Source organism: Labrus mixtus, chromosome 21, assembly GCF_963584025.1.
Source record: "Labrus mixtus chromosome 21, fLabMix1.1, whole genome shotgun sequence".
Classification (NCBI taxonomy): Eukaryota; Metazoa; Chordata; class Actinopteri; order Labriformes; family Labridae; genus Labrus; species Labrus mixtus.
In genome coordinates, this window is record NC_083632.1 from 6,611,305 (window position 1) to 6,628,119 (window position 16,815).

Here is a 16,815-nt window from a genome sequence, read left to right on the forward strand (position 1 = left end):
TGTTTAAATTTTGTGAAAAAGTCATTTAAAGGGATGGAAATGACATTTTTTTAGGAGATCTGCAGGAGAACATCTCCATCTAGAACTTGCTGGGAAGCTGCTAAACTATGCAGACAGTCATCCAGCTGAAATCCCTGAAATATGTCATCCTTAATCCCACGTCTGTGCAGGTGGGGGCGGGGGGGGGGGGGGGGGGGGGGGGGTTGAAGACAAATCTGTGGGCCGTGGCTGCTGGCCAGGCCGACTGAGCTGGGGGGGTCGAAGAGGGAGTGGCTGTTGTGGTTATTTCGGGCGAGTATATCAGCAAGCATCCCCTCCTGAACAGAGTGCTTGAGAGTGACATGGCAAGTGTTGGATACTGGGGAGGATGAACACACACACACACACACACACACACACACACACACACACACACACACACACACACACACACACACACACACTCTCATGCCCCTTCTCACCCTCCTGAGTGCCCACCCTCCGACACAGCATTCCAGCGGGAGCAGATGAAAGCCAGCCTCCCCTCTGTCTTCTTGTGGGTGGAGAGATTTTTCGGTGGTCACAGAGAGGAGCAGGAGACCTCACTCACTGACTCTGGCAGTGTGAGGGACTGAGGAAGGGCAAAGAAACGTATAAACCCCCATCTTACACACACAGCAGGCTGTGAGCTGGGATGGTGGCGGAGGAGATCGTGGTCTGCCTCTCAGGAGGAGCTCCGTGGGGCTTCAGGCTGCAGGGAGGAGCCGAGCAGCAAAAACCTCTACAGGTGGCCAAGGTATAGTGGATCCCTTTTGTGTGTGCGTGTGTGTGTGTGTGTGTGTGTGTGTGTGTGTGTGTGTGTGTGTGTGTGTGTGTGTGTGTGTGTGTGTGTGTGTGTGTGTGTGTGAGAAGAGGAGTTACTGCCAAGGTGGTAACATGAGTAGATGGGTTTGATAGAGACTGCAGCTGTAAATTGCGGTCTGAGGCCTTGGTGGTCAGTTTTGTGGTTTGCCGCGTTTGTAATTGGAGCTTTGGTTAGAAACCCTACAGTCGAGGACAAAAATCTGAATAAAAGATTAATTGAATTAGCGTCATTATTAGCAGAAACCTCTGGTGCCTGAATGTACTTGTTTCACACACTTTTTGTGTGAATCCACTCTAGGTTAGTATTTTGACTTTCACTAGTTTTAGAAGGCAAAACTGACCTTTAAGTGCATATTACTGAATTGAAGACGGATTAGTTTCACAGTGAAGTCATGTTAAAATGCTTCGAATCAGAAACTCAATCAGAATATCTTTTAGCATCTATGCTTTATCAAAGAAAAATCAACCTTCTCTTGGTTTCTGGAGAAATTTTGACCACAAGAATTCCTCTTTCTATCACATCCAACATACAGTATTATACAGTACAAAAAAAAAGAGAAACAGATACCTCAAGGTGTTTTAATGACCTCCACAACACAGTGCATGTTTGTATTAGTTCAGTGTAAGAGAGGAGAATTCATAGAGAAAGTAAAATGGAATGTCATAATAAAATCTATCTTTAGTCGTGTAGGAGGGGCCATTGTTAAAAAGTACGCAGCATCATCAGAATAGAGGGGCATACTTTAGGGATGTGCAATTAATCACAGTTTGATCATGATCAGGATATGAGCCTTTGCAATGAACACATCGTGAAAGTCTGAAGTTAACGCAATAAACCCTTTAAATGTCATCTAGCAAAACTCTCTCACTCAGCATGTGTACAATACAACTATTGGATGGAGGCCTGGCTATGACGGCCATGCTTTCCTACCACTTTGATGCAGTCAGATGAAGCTTAAGCTAGTTATAAAATACCCTCAGATTTATAAGAATAAGAACACTTTACATATTTAAAATCAATGTTGGATTCAGGTGGGACATGCTGCAAACAGGTATTGTATAAAAAATGAAGAACAGCAGATAGACATTGCACCTGAATAAGAGCTTATATGCACTGTTTAATCTATCGCAATTTATATTGTTATGGCAACATTGAACAACGTTATCGCTCATTGCATATATTTCTCGTATCACCTAGTATACTTACACTTAGAGCTTTTATGATTATTTTCATTTTCACAATAATTGCCTTGAATTATTGTTCAGTTGGTTTGTCTATAAATTGACAGAATGTGGTGATAATGTGGTGATAATGTTATTTTCTTGAAGCCAAGATGTCCTTATATTTCTTATTTTGTCCAAAAACCAAACTGTCATTTAGATGTAAAGGGAGAGGTGGCTTCCTTTTCCACAAAAATGGCTCAACCCTAACCATTGGAAAAATGCTGAAAATGGGATCGCTACAACCACAAAGACTCCTCGATATCTATTGCTGTATGTCAGAATGCCTCTGTGTGTATTTTATAGTTTATTAACTTTAATTTGTCAGTCATTACACTGCAAGGTGTTTTAAATCACAAACCAAACTGTTTGGTTTGCTCGATTTGTGTTAAGGGGATAGTATTTTCTCAAGTTTCACGACTGCGTCCTGAAAATCGTTCAGTCGGCAGCGATAAGTGTGAAGTGGAAGTGAGCAAGCACGTACAGTCTGTATCACTGTAGAAGAATTTATGTGGACAGATACACAGCACACACACATTTGTCGACTTTGAACACATAATGAACTTGTTTTCGGACCTGTCATCATTGCACATTTTTTTTAGACCGAATAATCCGACTTTAATCCCAGGAATATTCCACTTTTTCTGTTCGGTTTCTCTGCTGGCTTTTTGTGTCCGAGTTTATATTTGTTGACAGTCCAGAATGTTCTCTCTAATAAGAAAATCTATTCTGGAGGGGAGGAACGCGACCTCGCTCACCACTGACGTTTACAGAGTTGGCCGGTCACTCAGAAGCTGTCATAACCTCTGATGTGAAATAGAGGTGGTGTGATTTTGGCCGCCATAAGACCTCTCCTTTATCCGGGATTTTCTGATAAGGTCACCTTTAATCAGAGTTTGATCAGTGTGTGCTTCCTCTTGTTGGTGTAGGTGTTTTTGGCCTGTTGTCTGTGTGTGTGTGTGTGTGTGTGTGTGTGTGTGTGTGTGTGTGAGTGTGTGTGTGTGTGTGCTCCTGTGTGGGTTGTTGGGCATACCTCAGATAAGCCCTGTTGGGACGGGAGCACAAACTGCAGGATCAGAATAGCTCATTTAAGAGGAGCTGGAAGCGGAGCATGGAAAAAGAAGGCCTCTTGTTCACACACAAAGATACAAACACACACAAACACACACAGACACTTGCACACGTTCTTGACGCATAACCAGGGGTTTAATAGTATTGTAGGTTTTTTTTTAATTCAGTTTCCCGTCAAAGTAGCGCCAGTCTTTCTTCGTCTGTCTAGGAATGTGGTTGATGCTTTTCGGTAAGGTTTTATTTTGGGTTTGTGAGGAACATATGGCGAATGACAGGAATCCCCCAACGTCCAGACTGGTGATGCAGCTGTTCAGACCCCCTCTTTCATGATGCTCACTTGTGCAGCGTGTGTGTGTGTGCGCGTGTGTGTGTGTACATTTGTGTGAGTGGGAAAGTACGACGTAGACAGTTTGGTCCTGCATGTGTTCTTGTGCTTGCACATTTGGATTATCAGGTCAAGAGTTGCTGATAAAAACAAAAACTGCAGCCTCTAAAGAGTCCAAGTAAGTGCAGGAACACTTTCCCCCTCTTAACATTTTTACAGTGATAAGATGTGTGTGTGTGTGCGTCTGTGTGAGGCCCAATATTCTTCTTTAAGAGGACACGGTAATCTAGTTTACAAGAATACTTTCCCATATATACGCCCCTCCCCCGGCCGACATACTTCCTGAAGGATCCTATGACATCATATCTCAGCGACCTCCAGGAGCAGCTGCATGACCTCATGAGTTATTCTCAAACAGGGACCAGGATGTCTAACATTAGAAGGGTTGCCCGTTGCTGAGCACTGTTCATCAGGTCCTCCAAATGTTGGCAGAGTTACAGAACATTTTATCAAAGGGAACTTGAGTTGACTCACCACATTCGATCTGTAGCAGGGAGAGCGTCAGGGGATTCTGGGTCTCAAGAGAAGATATGACATTGAGGCCCGCACCACCACAACCCAAACAATTCATCTAAAACTGCTATGAGCACACACATGTCACGCAAATGACCCAATTAACTTTAAGAGTTTGGTATAAATACTGACAATTTGGGCTTAAAAAAATCACAGCAGAGAAAGTGTGACACTTCTTCGGTAACATCTGCAGTTCTTATTTTTTTTAAACGCTTACATTTGTCCACATCAAAATATGTATAAGATATCAATAAGTATGCAGTCTATTTCAGTTGCAGGGGACATATTATGAAAAATCCACTTTGACAGTGTTTTTGAACATATATTTGGGTAACCTGAGTGTCTACCGAAACACAAAATGTGAAATAAACCCATCCGGTCCTTTGTTTGTGGTCTGCACAAGTCTTACAACACGGAGAAAAATGCTCTGTTTCAAATTTGCTCAACTTGTGACATCACAGTGGGATTCTGGTAAAAAAAAAAAAAAAAAAACCCTCCCCTCCCCTGGTATCTCCACCCATGGACTCCACCCCCAGCCTAGAGCAAAACTTTTGAGCAGGTCGGCCATTTTTATTCTCGCTACAGAGGAGTGCCGGGAAAACTCACTGGGGGGGCGGGCTCATTGCATTTAAAGAGACACACACACCAAAACGGAGCGTTCTGAGAGAGCTGCTTTATACAGGGTCACAAACCTCCTCTGGTGCTTGATTCATGTTATATTTTGACCAAAGCACAGCACAGATGTTTCATTTAGACCACAGGGGACTCTTTGAAAACCTTAATGCAGCTTGATTAAACTATGAATATGTGGGGAAAAAAAAAAAAAATGTTATAAATGCAACTGTCTTGCATTTGAACCGATAGTGCTTTCTTTGTGCGCCAGCGTCAGTCACTTTCTGGTTGGAATAAACCATTCTGCACGTTTAGTAGGGGTGAATGGCACCTAAGAGAAAGACTTTTTTTTTTGGTAAAAGAATTGAGGTGGAATTTGGTCATATGCAGATCTGTGTAAAAGTAAGAGGGACAAAATGCATCGAGCAAATAGAACATGAGCTCATTGTATTACTCCCAGGCTTGCAAAGAATGAGAAAATTATACACTATATTGCATAGAACTATAATTACTCCGTCAGTATCTCCATGAAGTTCATCTTTTTTGTGATGATTGATTTTCCCCAAAGATATATAACCCTTCTGGCAACTCCTTATAGGCATAGGTAACAGGGCAAAAATCTCAAGCATCGTTTCAAGTATTTTCATTTTGAGAAAGGAGAGAACCTCTCTTCTAAAAGTTAACTACTTTAAAAAAGGATGAAGGGCAAATCATTCTCATTAACGTCAAATAAGTGTTTACTGTGCTCTATCTACAAGAATCAATGTGTTATTAACCCTTTCCTCTCTGCAGGTACGCAAGCGCAGCAAAGCATGCAGAGCAGGACTGAAAGAGCATGACGAGCTGGTCGCCATCGGTGACCAGATGTGCACTGATTTCAGTCATGCTCAAGCCATGAGCCTCATAGATACACAGAGCGCTACACTCAACCTGAGGGTCAAAAGGTCAGAATATGGATTCTCTCACACACACACTCTCTCTGATCTTGTTACATGAGGAAATGCAGAACAAACATTTTTATGTTTGACATTTTTACAACATGTCATCACCTGTATGTTTTTAGGGCTCCTTCTGGTTTCCACGCAGCATCAACCCGCTCCTCCACTAGGGTCCAGTCTCCCACCTCCAACCGTTCCTCCGTCCTCTCCCCCACAGGGGTACCCAGCGGCATCACGTCCCCGCCTGACAGCGAGGCGTACTACGGAGAAACAGACAGTGACGCAGACACACAGTCGCACACACATCGACGCCAACGTCGCACACCCCCACACGCTCGCTCACCTGCTCGCTATGACAACCAGGAAGAGGAGGAGACGTCAGAGATGAGCGGGTAAGAGACATAGAGCCCACTTTTTGTTCTCTGTGTTTTCTCCCCCCCAAAAAGTTTATTTTCCTTTTTAACAAAAGATTATGTTGTGGATATCAACATTTTACAAGATTTCATAAAGTAAATAGAACGTACCTGGTTTATGCCCAACAAGAAACATAGTATACCCTTTAACAACCACAATCCCCACTGTTTGTAAAATATATTGTCATTGTATCCTGATAAAAAAAATATATATAAACAGATAAGGTTTTAAGATTTGACCTTCCAGTACAGAAGCAGATTTCTATTTCTCGCACGACATCAACTATGAGACAGAAATGTTTCCCTCCCAAGATGTCAACACTACACAATATAAGGCCAACTGAGTCACTGTGACAACCTCTCAATCTCAGAATTTTAGACATCTGAATTATTAAACGCATCAACCTAGTTTGTCCTGTATCCCCTCTAAGGTATGAAAGCGCCACAGATGCCGGGGTTTCCCTGCAGGGGCAGTGGGATGGTCAGACTCTTCTTGGCGTGCCTCGCAGAGAGCTCATCTACCAGCCCCTCCAGGCCGACTGGACCACTCCAGCGCACACTCCACACACTCTGACCCCTCACTCGCTCACACCCACCCCGGATCAGGGGTTAGCTGAGGGGGAGGGAGAGGGGGACAGCGGCTTCCAGGAGGCGGGGGTCGTCATCGGGCTGACCTGCCCGCCTCTCGTGTCTCCTGAGCGGGCTAAAGAGGCTCTGATGTCGGGCTCAGGTAAACATCTGGTGCCGATGGTGGGACCACAGATGACCCCTCTCAGTGATGAGCTCTCAACCACTTACAAGGATAAAGCCCGGCAAGCCAGTGAGTATATATCTCTTTACAAACTACAGTACACCTACAGTACACATACGTAGAGAAATATTTATTTACAGTTTGAAATACAAAAAACTGTGGGGGGGTCGCGGTAGCCTAGTGGTTAGTGTGCTTGCCCCACGTACGGAGGCCATAGACTTCCAAGCGTGCAGCCTGGGCTCAAGTCTGACCTGTGGCTCCTTTCCCGCATGTCATTCCCCACTCTCTCTGTCTCCATGATATCTGACTCTATCCACTTTCCTATCTCTAAAATAAAGGCATAAAAACCCCAAAATAAACATTTTAAAAAACAACTGAACATCACAGGGTATTTTACAAATAAACAGGAAAAAAAAAGACACACAGTCATTGTGTATTTGCATTTTAGTTTTGTGAAATTCTTAAATGCTGACATAAGTTTAAAGGATGATGGGAAAATCCCTTTCGTTTCCAATCAGCAGAGAAAAGATGTCATGAAATTAAAAACTCCTGTTCGTGGAAAAAAAGGAACAAAAATGAATATAGTCCTAATGTTGGACAACTGGACCTTTCAGATTTTAGAGTGTACATGATATCACAACACTAGTTATAGTCTTCCATACCCTAACAGCATGACATGGCTGTATATATAATTTCCATAAATACAATGTCAGACTGTTGCCACAGTTATCTCCAGGGTCTCTTATGAAGACAAAGTTTTCGGACCGCACCACCACAGACAACGCCAGCCCAAACATGCTCTAACCACTCCTCCAGAACCAAAATAATAGTTTTGAATAACTCTGCAAAGATACTACATGCATCACAGAGGCTCTCTTGAGGCTTACTTGTTGCCCAAAAACTGAGAAGAAAAGTATCTAATTACTAATTTTCTGATGCAACTTTATTCAGTTGAATCTGAACATTAGCTTATCAAGTTAGAGGATTAAAGACCAGCACTTAATGAATAAGCAGGAACGTATCTTGCTTCTGATGGTGATGCAACTATTTCAGACTTATCCGCAATGTTTTTACTTTTTTAATTTAAATTCCAAAGACTCCTCTCAGTGTCCCCAAAGGCATCGGCTGCAGTTTTGTGGTGTAGTGTTTGAATCTGAAACAACGGCTAGACCGCCCTCTAGTGGTGATCTCCTAAAACTGGAGCATCAAGTTACCTTTACAGGCTGGTGGTGATGGGGTGAGATATACCAGATACCCACAGAGATATTCCCCTTCCCCCCCCCCCCCTCCCATCCCTTTCTGTCCCCTGAAACAGCAGTCTGTCTCTGCTGTCAGTATTCTGAGCATTTACCTCACTCGCTGTATTTATAGGCATCAAAGCTTCTGATTGACATCCTGGACGCGGAATATAACTCATAGGCCACACAGCTGAATATGCGGTGAATGTGTGTGCGGTTGTGTAAATTTGGCTGAATGTGTTAATGTGCAAGTTAATGTACTGAAACTGAAAAGTAGTGGGGAAAAAAACATTTGTGTTCTATTTTGTATTGTAAAATAAAGATTTGGAGACAAAATAAGATAATGAAAACTGCTATTGAAAAGGTGATTTTGGTGATCAGACTGATGCCAATGGATGATAATACACTTCTTTGCTTTCAAGCTGGGGGCAAGAAGAAAGGATTTATACCGGTTTTGTATGTGTAAGGTTGATACGCAGGTATGGGGATGGGGAGGAGTTAGCATAGCTTAGCGTAAAGACAGGAACAGGGGAAAACAGCTAGCCTGGTTCTGTCTAAAGGCGACATAATCTGCCGTCTAACACAAGTGAAAGAATACATAGTGAGCTTTAGAGACAACAAGCAGATAACAGCTATTTTTTTTTTAGAAAGTATCCAACCATAGACTGTAAATATTAATGGAAGAAGACTGAGTGAGGTCACCCAACTGTTAGTGCTAGGGATGAGTTGTAAAAAATATTCACCCCTCGTACAGTGTGTGCCGATGAATACAATAACTAAACAGATCAACATAGTTTATTGTATCAGGCTGTAAACATGTACATTTCTGCTGTAAAAATTGGCATTTTTGGAAAGGGTGTGTATGTGACGTCCGACTCTATTGGAGTCAGCCTCAAGTGGACACCCGATGAACTGCAGATTTTTGCACTGGCTCATTTTTCAACACCGGAGGTTGCCAACCTGAATAATGTAAAAGTCAATCCCAGAAGCATATAAAATATGCACTGCCTTAATTGCCATGCAGGATGACTAAAAAAGTGCTGAGAAGCAAATCACAAACCTAATCACACTACTTTTTTCTGCTTGTCTTTAATGATTAGCTTGTTTGCTAGCTAGTGCACAGGCAGAGTGTGACGGTGGGCAGGTATGTACTGCTACTTACACAGGCAGATAAGCCTTTAAATATTGTTTTTTCTGACAGAATGACATGATCGTCAGACTTTTAACCAGGCATGGCAATCACAGATATCTGATTTTGGTCTTCTTTTTTTTGTCATTGCACTTGATTCATTGATTGTTGTTGGGCTGTAGTGAAAACACTAAATGCTTTGAAAATTTCCGACACAGACATCATGTTAAAGGACCAACACGTGAGATATCTAATGAATTAAATCATAAAATGATCCGACTATGCTATGTTGAAATGCTGGCTTCTGTCACAACAATGCAGCAGCCAGTATGCAGTATGTCGTCCTTCTAAGTTTTGAGTCTGGTTTGTTATTGTTTTGACCAGAGAAGGTAGACCCCCCACACGGCCATTTTGGACACCGCTCAGTTTGCCAGACAAACGGCAAACCAACAGGTGTTTGCCAGGCAACGATGGAGCAGTTCAGTACTTTCAAAGAAACAATGATCACATCTGATACAACTACATAGTTATGCACTGAGTGAGCTGTGATTCATATCAGTGAATGTCGCTCTAATGAGAGATCTGTCCTCAGGTACGAATGACTGACGGCCAGAATGTCTTAGGGTGAGCTTTACTATAGGACCAAATGATGACTGAGGTGTCCAGGGACCTGCCCTTTCTCAAGTTACTAACACACACCCAGACGCACACACACACACACACACACACACACACGCGCACACACACACACACACACACACACACACACACACACACACACACACACACACACACACACACACAAGCATGCATGGCCTTTGGATTCAAGGTGGTTACTGTGTAGAGAGCTGTGTGTGTGTGTGTGTGTGTGTGTGTGTGTGTGTGTGTGTGTGTGTGTGTGTGTGTGTGTGTGTGTGTGTGTTTATGTGTGTGAGTGTGTGTGTAGTGGTTGTATGGTGTGAAGTGTCATCAGTGAAGAACAGCACATCAGTGAAGAGTTATGACCAGGCTTTCCTCTAAACTATAAATGGCTTTATGAACTCATACACACACACACACACACACACACACACACACACACACACACACACACACACACACACACTAAAACTAACACACACACCTACACACACATACTCACAGATACATTTAAACAAACCACAAATGACATTACTGTCTAAATATTCTCTTATGAGGGGTCTTCTGTCCTTGTCTGTGTGTGTATGTGTGTGAGTGTGTGTGTGTGTGTGTTTGTGTCTGAGACACAGCGTGGACAGGTGTTTAATGCCTGTCACGTAGACAGGAATAGTGGGTTGACATCATGTGTAGCTTTGAGTTCCTGGACGCAGACAAAGGTCTTTACATGGGCTGTGCTCTGAGAGAAGAGCTGGAAGACAGACACAAAACAGTTACCATTCAGAGCAGAAGTGGACTGGGTGTGTGTGGGAGGGTCTGAGGGACTTTAAGGACACAAACACACTCATACTTGTGACATGAGGGACCTCACAACTACTTCAGGTTCAGATGTAGGTGGACATACAATCCCAAACACTGTGTACGCAGGTAAGACACATTCAAACTATTCTATGTACATGTAATTCATTTTCACTGTTTTATAATGAGATGTGGTCCGTCCTTTTCAATGTATTACTTAAATATGATATGGATTTATTTGAACGTTCTCATCAACATAAAAAATGAACATCAATACAAATATTATTAGAACTTGATGGCCGTGACTGAAGATCCTTAGCTTGAATTTCGGAAGTAAGTCACTCCACCTGCGGTTGTATCAAAATTTGTCATTTTGTGTAGTAAGGACAATTTTTTAAAGAAACAACAATCTGTAGTGCCTTTTCAGCTTGTTTAGGCTTTATCGTTTGCTATGAAACCGGTACATAATGAATAATTTGAAAAAAAACTGTTACTTCACAAATTTTGCCTTGACTAAATTATCTCAGTGAATATTGAACAAAAGGGATGACATTCAGAACACATATTCATGTCTTTGGTGATCCCTGACTTTTGCTATTTTGATTTTTAAAAAAATCAACATTTGACTTTTCATTGATATTCTCTCAGATCTCACTTGTTTTTTTGTGTATAGTGCTCATTAGCAAACATTAGCATGCTAACATTCTAAATTAGAAAGTGTTAGCATGTAGTTTCCTGCACCACTTTGCCAAAAAGCGTTTTAAAGAGCTGAGAGTACAGCTGTATAGTCTTCTTCACTTTATGTCAATTCTTGTGGAGTTTTTCACAAAACTTTGCAGCTGGAATCCCAAAGTCTGATACTTAATGTGTCTGTGGGATTGTTTTGTTTGGGAAACTTTAAGTATATTACGCCAGTTGAGTTGAATGAGTTGAGGGTGCATCACTCAATAGTTATGTAGTGAAGATATTCATGTGAGGTAAGCCAGGGTACTAAAAAGTCTTAAATAGCCTTGGACTAAGCAGAGATACACTTGTGTGCACATGCTGGTGAGCACAAGTGCAGACACAAAGGCAAAGACAAGCATATGTGCAGGAGATAAACCCTGATCTAACCTTCCTGGAGAGTGTGAGTCAACTCGGGAGAGCAGCAGGAATTCTTTGTTGTAAATCCTCATCACACACTCCTGTCTGTCAGTGGTAATCCTCATCCCAGCTATCCCACTGTTGTTTCCGTTGTATGTAGCCTTTGCCTTGTTATTTATTCATCCAAATTCCATTACTATTTCCATCCTTTGTTTCCTCTCCAATAGCTCATTCATTCCAGCGTCTCTCTCTATCTTCTTTCTGTCTTGCAGAGTTGCATCGTGGGGAGAGTCTGGTGGAGAAACAGGTGAAAGAAGCGCGTACTAAATGTCGCTCTATTGCCTCTTTGCTGACTGATGCCCCCAACCCCAACTCGAAAGGGGTGCTTATGTTCAAGAAACGCCGGCAGAGGGCCAAGAAATACACACTGACCTGCTTCGGCAAAGTTGAGGGAGACAGAGGAGGTGATACAGAGGGGGAGACGGAGGAGGAAGGAGGAAGTTCAGTTCTAAGTGGTTCAGAAGTAGATGAAGAAGGATTCTCGGCATCATTCGACCCAACGTGGGATACAGGTTATCTAGATCTGCTTGACAAGAGAAGCTCTGCTTGCCCATCAACAACACCAACTACTCCTACAACGCCAACAGCCAATCACAGCTTTGGGCTAGACGTTTCAAACTATCGTAGTCCAGGAGTTGTGAACCCTGTCAATCCAAATCCAGGGTTGGAGATATCAGCGCTGGAGAGCTTAGCCTATCAGGGCTCCAGACTGGAGAGCAGCTTCACAAAGCAGCCTATCAGTAACAATCCTTCAACAATGTCTCCTCCTGCTGTTGCTCTGACCAATGGAGGGTCAGTAGCTGTTAGTCGTGCCAGTGTTGTTTTGAGTCCCCCAACTCAGACGCACCTCCCAAGTCAAAATGGGCAACCTTTCAACCCTAATCCTACTCCTAATCTTAGTACTAGCCTTATCACTGACTCCGATCCGAACCTGAACGCCAATTTCAGCCCTACTCCAGGTGTTCTGAACCGTACTGCACGCCCCTTCACCCCGGGCCCTTCATCTTCCCGTGCAAATGTAACCTCTGTGATGTTTCGCCCTCCCCAACCTAAACCGGCAACTAAACCAGTAGCTGCAGTCTCCATGATGACCATACAACCTTCTCGCCAGTCATCAGGGCCAGATCCGAGGAGAGCGGTATCTAGCACCTCTCTGTACATCTCCCCAAGAAACACGAATGGCAACACTCCCCCCTCTGGGAACTCTCCTCCCTCCTCTTTGTCTTCTGCGCCATTCTCCCAGCATACACCAAATCCACCAACATTTTCCCCTCAGCCTGCGGTGTATGCTTCCCAATCCACTCCATTCTCTCCTTCAGCACCTCAAAGCACCCTCGTCTATCCACCACCTGCTCAACCTTTCTATCCTCAACCTCCTATGTCATATTCATCTCACCCATCTCCTTCCACCCACACAGCTGCTTCTCCCGTCTCTCCACCACATGCACCTGATCTGACTCATGCTTCTTTCCATACCCAGCCAACCCCTCCTCCTCCCATCGCCCAACTTGGTTCATCACCATCTGTCCACCCCTACGTCAATACAACAGGTGCAATGACTCCTAGTTCCTATGCTGTCATGGAAACTGCATCACCTCCACAAGCTCCTGCAGCTGATTCAATAGAGTCACGAGAGCAGCGCATCTCTGTCCCCGCCACTCGCACTGGCATCCTGCATGATGCCCGCCGTCGAGCCAACAAGAAGCCAATGTTTTGTGCAGTCCAGAACAAAGATATTAATCCAAACCCTGACCTGATGTCAATGGTCCAGAACATGGATGATCATTTTGAGAGAACCCCAGGTGCAGAGACTGGAGCTGCACCCAGTGGGGAAACTGGACATGAGTCAGGGCCTGAAGAGGATTGGCTGAGGCTTGGTGCAGAGGCTTGCAACTTTTTGCAAGCTCAGAAGGGACCAAGACCACCTCCTGTTGCTCCGAAACCACAGGCACCTCAGGTGCCACAGCTGGGAGGGAAAGGAGGCCAACTGTTTGCCCGTAGGCAAAACAGGATGGATCGATATGTTGTGGAGCGAGCCCCCTCTGTCGCTGCCGCACCTTTCTCCCCCGCCCAGACAAGGGAGCCCTCACCCACACCTTCTCTGCCTGCCACCTGGAAATACTCATCAAACATCCGTGCTCCCCCTCCCATCAGTTACAACCCGCTACTCTCTCCCTCCTGCCCTCTGAAAGCCCAGAAGAAGGCAGAGGTGGCAAAATTGGGGTCAGCTGGATCCAAAGGAAAGAAAGCTGCGGCGAAATCCGTGGACATCATGAACCACCAGCCCTACCAGCTCAACTCTTCTCTGTTCAGCTATGGGGGCGGGGTTCCCCAGAATACCTCCACCTATCAGCAGCAGCAAGGAAGTGCAAGTGGTCCTCAGAAGACAGCAAGAGTGTATGAGGTAAAGCGATTCTCGACACCTCCCCCAACATCCACAGGGCCAGCCCTCAAAGTTATCGTACCTCGGTCAGCTACAACACTCGGAGAACCTCTGTGGCGCTCTGATATGACATCCCCTCCACCTACAGCTGGTCAAACCCCCTACCAGGCCTACCAAACTCAACCTTTCCAATCTCAACCCCACCCTTATCAACCTCAACCACAACCTTACCAACATCAGTGGGCACCCTCCCCTATGTCTCCTCCACCTCCCCCTGCCCCCACTGCTCCACTCCCACAGCTTCCCTCCTTCTCCTCAGCTCATGCTCAAAATCTTGTCCAGTGTCCTACTTTCTCACACCTTCAGCCCTCCAACACTGCCCAGGCCAACAGGCAGTTTAAGAGTGCCCCAGATCTGAGTCCTCTGAGCCCCACTGGTGGCTCTCTGCCAGTGTCTAGCAGCACTCAACTGGCCAGGGTCCCCAAGCCCAGGTTCAGCACTTCCAACCTGGGTCTGCAGCCTAGTGTCTGGCGCCCAGGATCTACTGCACACTGAACTCTGTTCTGGACATTTCAAACCATGGCTCTGTGGGAGCGCTGAGGAATGTTTTCTATGTGTTTTTAGTATTGTGTTATTGTTAATCAGGGCTGCAGCTATCTTTTTTTATCAGCCATGTTTTATCACATAAACCTTTTAGAATGGCCACCCAAGTAGCAAATTTAACATTTAATCTTTTTGACCCATTTACAGTATCTTGTGATTTAAATTTTTTTTTTTTTTTTAGGGAGAACTGTGTTTTAGGAAATGCGGCGAGGTCACCTGAGAAAAGTTGAAAGAATTGTGCGCAATGGCATAATGAAAGGACCGGCTGAGGGAAATTAATAAAAATGCACTGATTGATGATGAACATAAAAAAAAAGAAGAATAGAGGATGTGAAGACAAGACTGTTGAAAGAGGTGTGGTCACCAATGAAAAGAAAAGCACTGATGAACTGAGGTTTTTTTAGACAATAGCTTATGAGCTGTAGAAATGCATGTTGGACTTGTAGCCTCACAATGTGTACATATCCGATAGTACCTGTTGCGATCCAGAAATATAATATTTGAAAGGTTGCCTACTAACAAATTTAACGTCCTGCTATTGCTTTAATTCACAACATTCACTCAGATTAAATTTTCCTCTGATGTCAAGTGGAGAAAAGAAGCCGGTATTATCTTTTACAGTTGTGTTCCAGGTTGAAAATTGTATAAAGGGGTGCAGATGTCCTAGCAGAGGTCGCGCCCCATGTACGGAGGCCATGGTCCTCCAAATGGGCGGCCCGGGTTCAAGTCCGGCCTGTGGCTCCTTTACATGTCATAATGTTGTATAAACAAAAAAAAAAATCTGACAATCACTATCATTTTACTACTTCCCAATTTATCACAAATGTTTGATTTTATTATTTTTGTTTTATGTTAGCACTGGCCACTTCATAGCATTCCCTTTATTAGTTAGGAAGAGGCTGAATGCAAACATTAGCTGTTGTCAGACAATAGCTTTAATTTAGTTGAAATTTAATCTGGCCTGATGTTATTTTTGATTTTCACTGTAAATTGTCTTTTTAGTTGGATATTCTTAAAATTCCTGAGGTTAATACAACACAGTACAACTTTGCAGATTCATATGCTTCCCACTCTGAGTGTGACATCAGATAAATAATCCTGCCATTTGAATATGGTCAGTTCCCCCCTCAGAAATATACAAATAAAAGAATTGTATTCATATTTCTGTTATTTTTTAGTATGCATATATGCAGCGGTTTGTGCTTTGTTTTCTGTAGTTTTTAATTTGTCGAGAAGAACAGCTGTTGTAAAGAAGGGAAATCTTTTACAGTATAGCATTTATTTTTTGATCCGTTGATATGATACAGGAGTGCTATAACGTGTCTGTTTCGCTGTGATTCTTTTCCACGGAGACTGAGAGACTGAATAAAAATAGACATGACTCACATCAGCTGTCACTCTGTTTCTTCCTGTGTCACCCACGTCATCACTTTCTCCCACACCAGGTCCCTGTATCATCTCCTCCCATCACTTTTTTTATTCTTTTCTCTCTTTCAGGTAGTTGCTGACTAGTCTTAACAGCTTAATTGTTCCCTCAGGATTTACACAGTTTTAGGATCAAATACCCAGCCTTCAAAGGCAATAGTTATAGCAGCAGGATAATGTTTTTTTTTTTTTTACTTTCACCACATGGAGGCACTGCAGGATTTGCCATCCAGGCATGTTGCACTTTCACAGTACAGTTTATGGTCTCCTTAATTCACTCGATTGATTTTTCCTTCCTTTTTGCTCACTCTTCTCTTCTGTCGTAGAATGAGCTAACAGAAATATTTATCCATGCCTGTATAGATGATGCACTTATATGTAGATCTATGCTCATTCTGACAGTTTATGTTATTTTTCTTCAAAACTATCAAATAAAAAGTATTAAAAAAATAATAATTAACTCGATTGAGAGTTAACATAGCTATAATTAAGACTTTTTCCAAATGCAACATTTTCCATTATATACTCTTTTCTTTTAACATCATAAAATATATTTCCTACATAACTCTAAACACAGGATATTAAGTTATCAAGATGAGTAATGAAAGATATGAAAGATTATGTTAAATAAATGCATTTCTTTTCTTCTGCTTGATATTTAATATGTGATAATTCCAGTTTTATGATTGTGGGCTTACATTTTAAAGACATTT

The 16,815-nt window shown here is 43.2% G+C and overlaps 1 protein-coding gene across 1 annotated transcript; it reads left to right on the top strand.

Moving 5' to 3' along the window:
* The first annotated feature begins 366 nt into the window (after positions 1 to 366).
* LOC132955380 (synaptopodin 2-like protein) lies at positions 367 to 14,840 on the top strand. The gene is made up of 5 exons (XM_061028225.1): positions 367 to 775; positions 5,438 to 5,589; positions 5,709 to 5,975; positions 6,428 to 6,816; positions 11,904 to 14,840. The coding sequence occupies exons 1-5, from the start codon at positions 674 to 676 to the stop codon at positions 14,627 to 14,629; spliced, it is 3,636 nt and encodes a 1,211-aa protein (XP_060884208.1). The 5' UTR covers positions 367 to 673; the 3' UTR covers positions 14,630 to 14,840.
* Positions 14,841 to 16,815: the final 1,975 nt, after the last annotated feature.

Excerpts from the sequence above, each read along its gene's own strand:
- LOC132955380 (XM_061028225.1), top strand. The coding sequence starts at position 674 with ATGGTGGCGGAGGAGATCGTGGTCTGCCTCTCAGGAGGAGCTCCGTGG. Across the intron at positions 776-5,437 it reads AACCTCTACAGGTGGCCAAG|GTACGCAAGCGCAGCAAAGC; the intron begins GTATAGTGGATC and ends TCCTCTCTGCAG. Across the intron at positions 5,590-5,708 it reads CTCAACCTGAGGGTCAAAAG|GGCTCCTTCTGGTTTCCACG; the intron begins GTCAGAATATGG and ends GTATGTTTTTAG.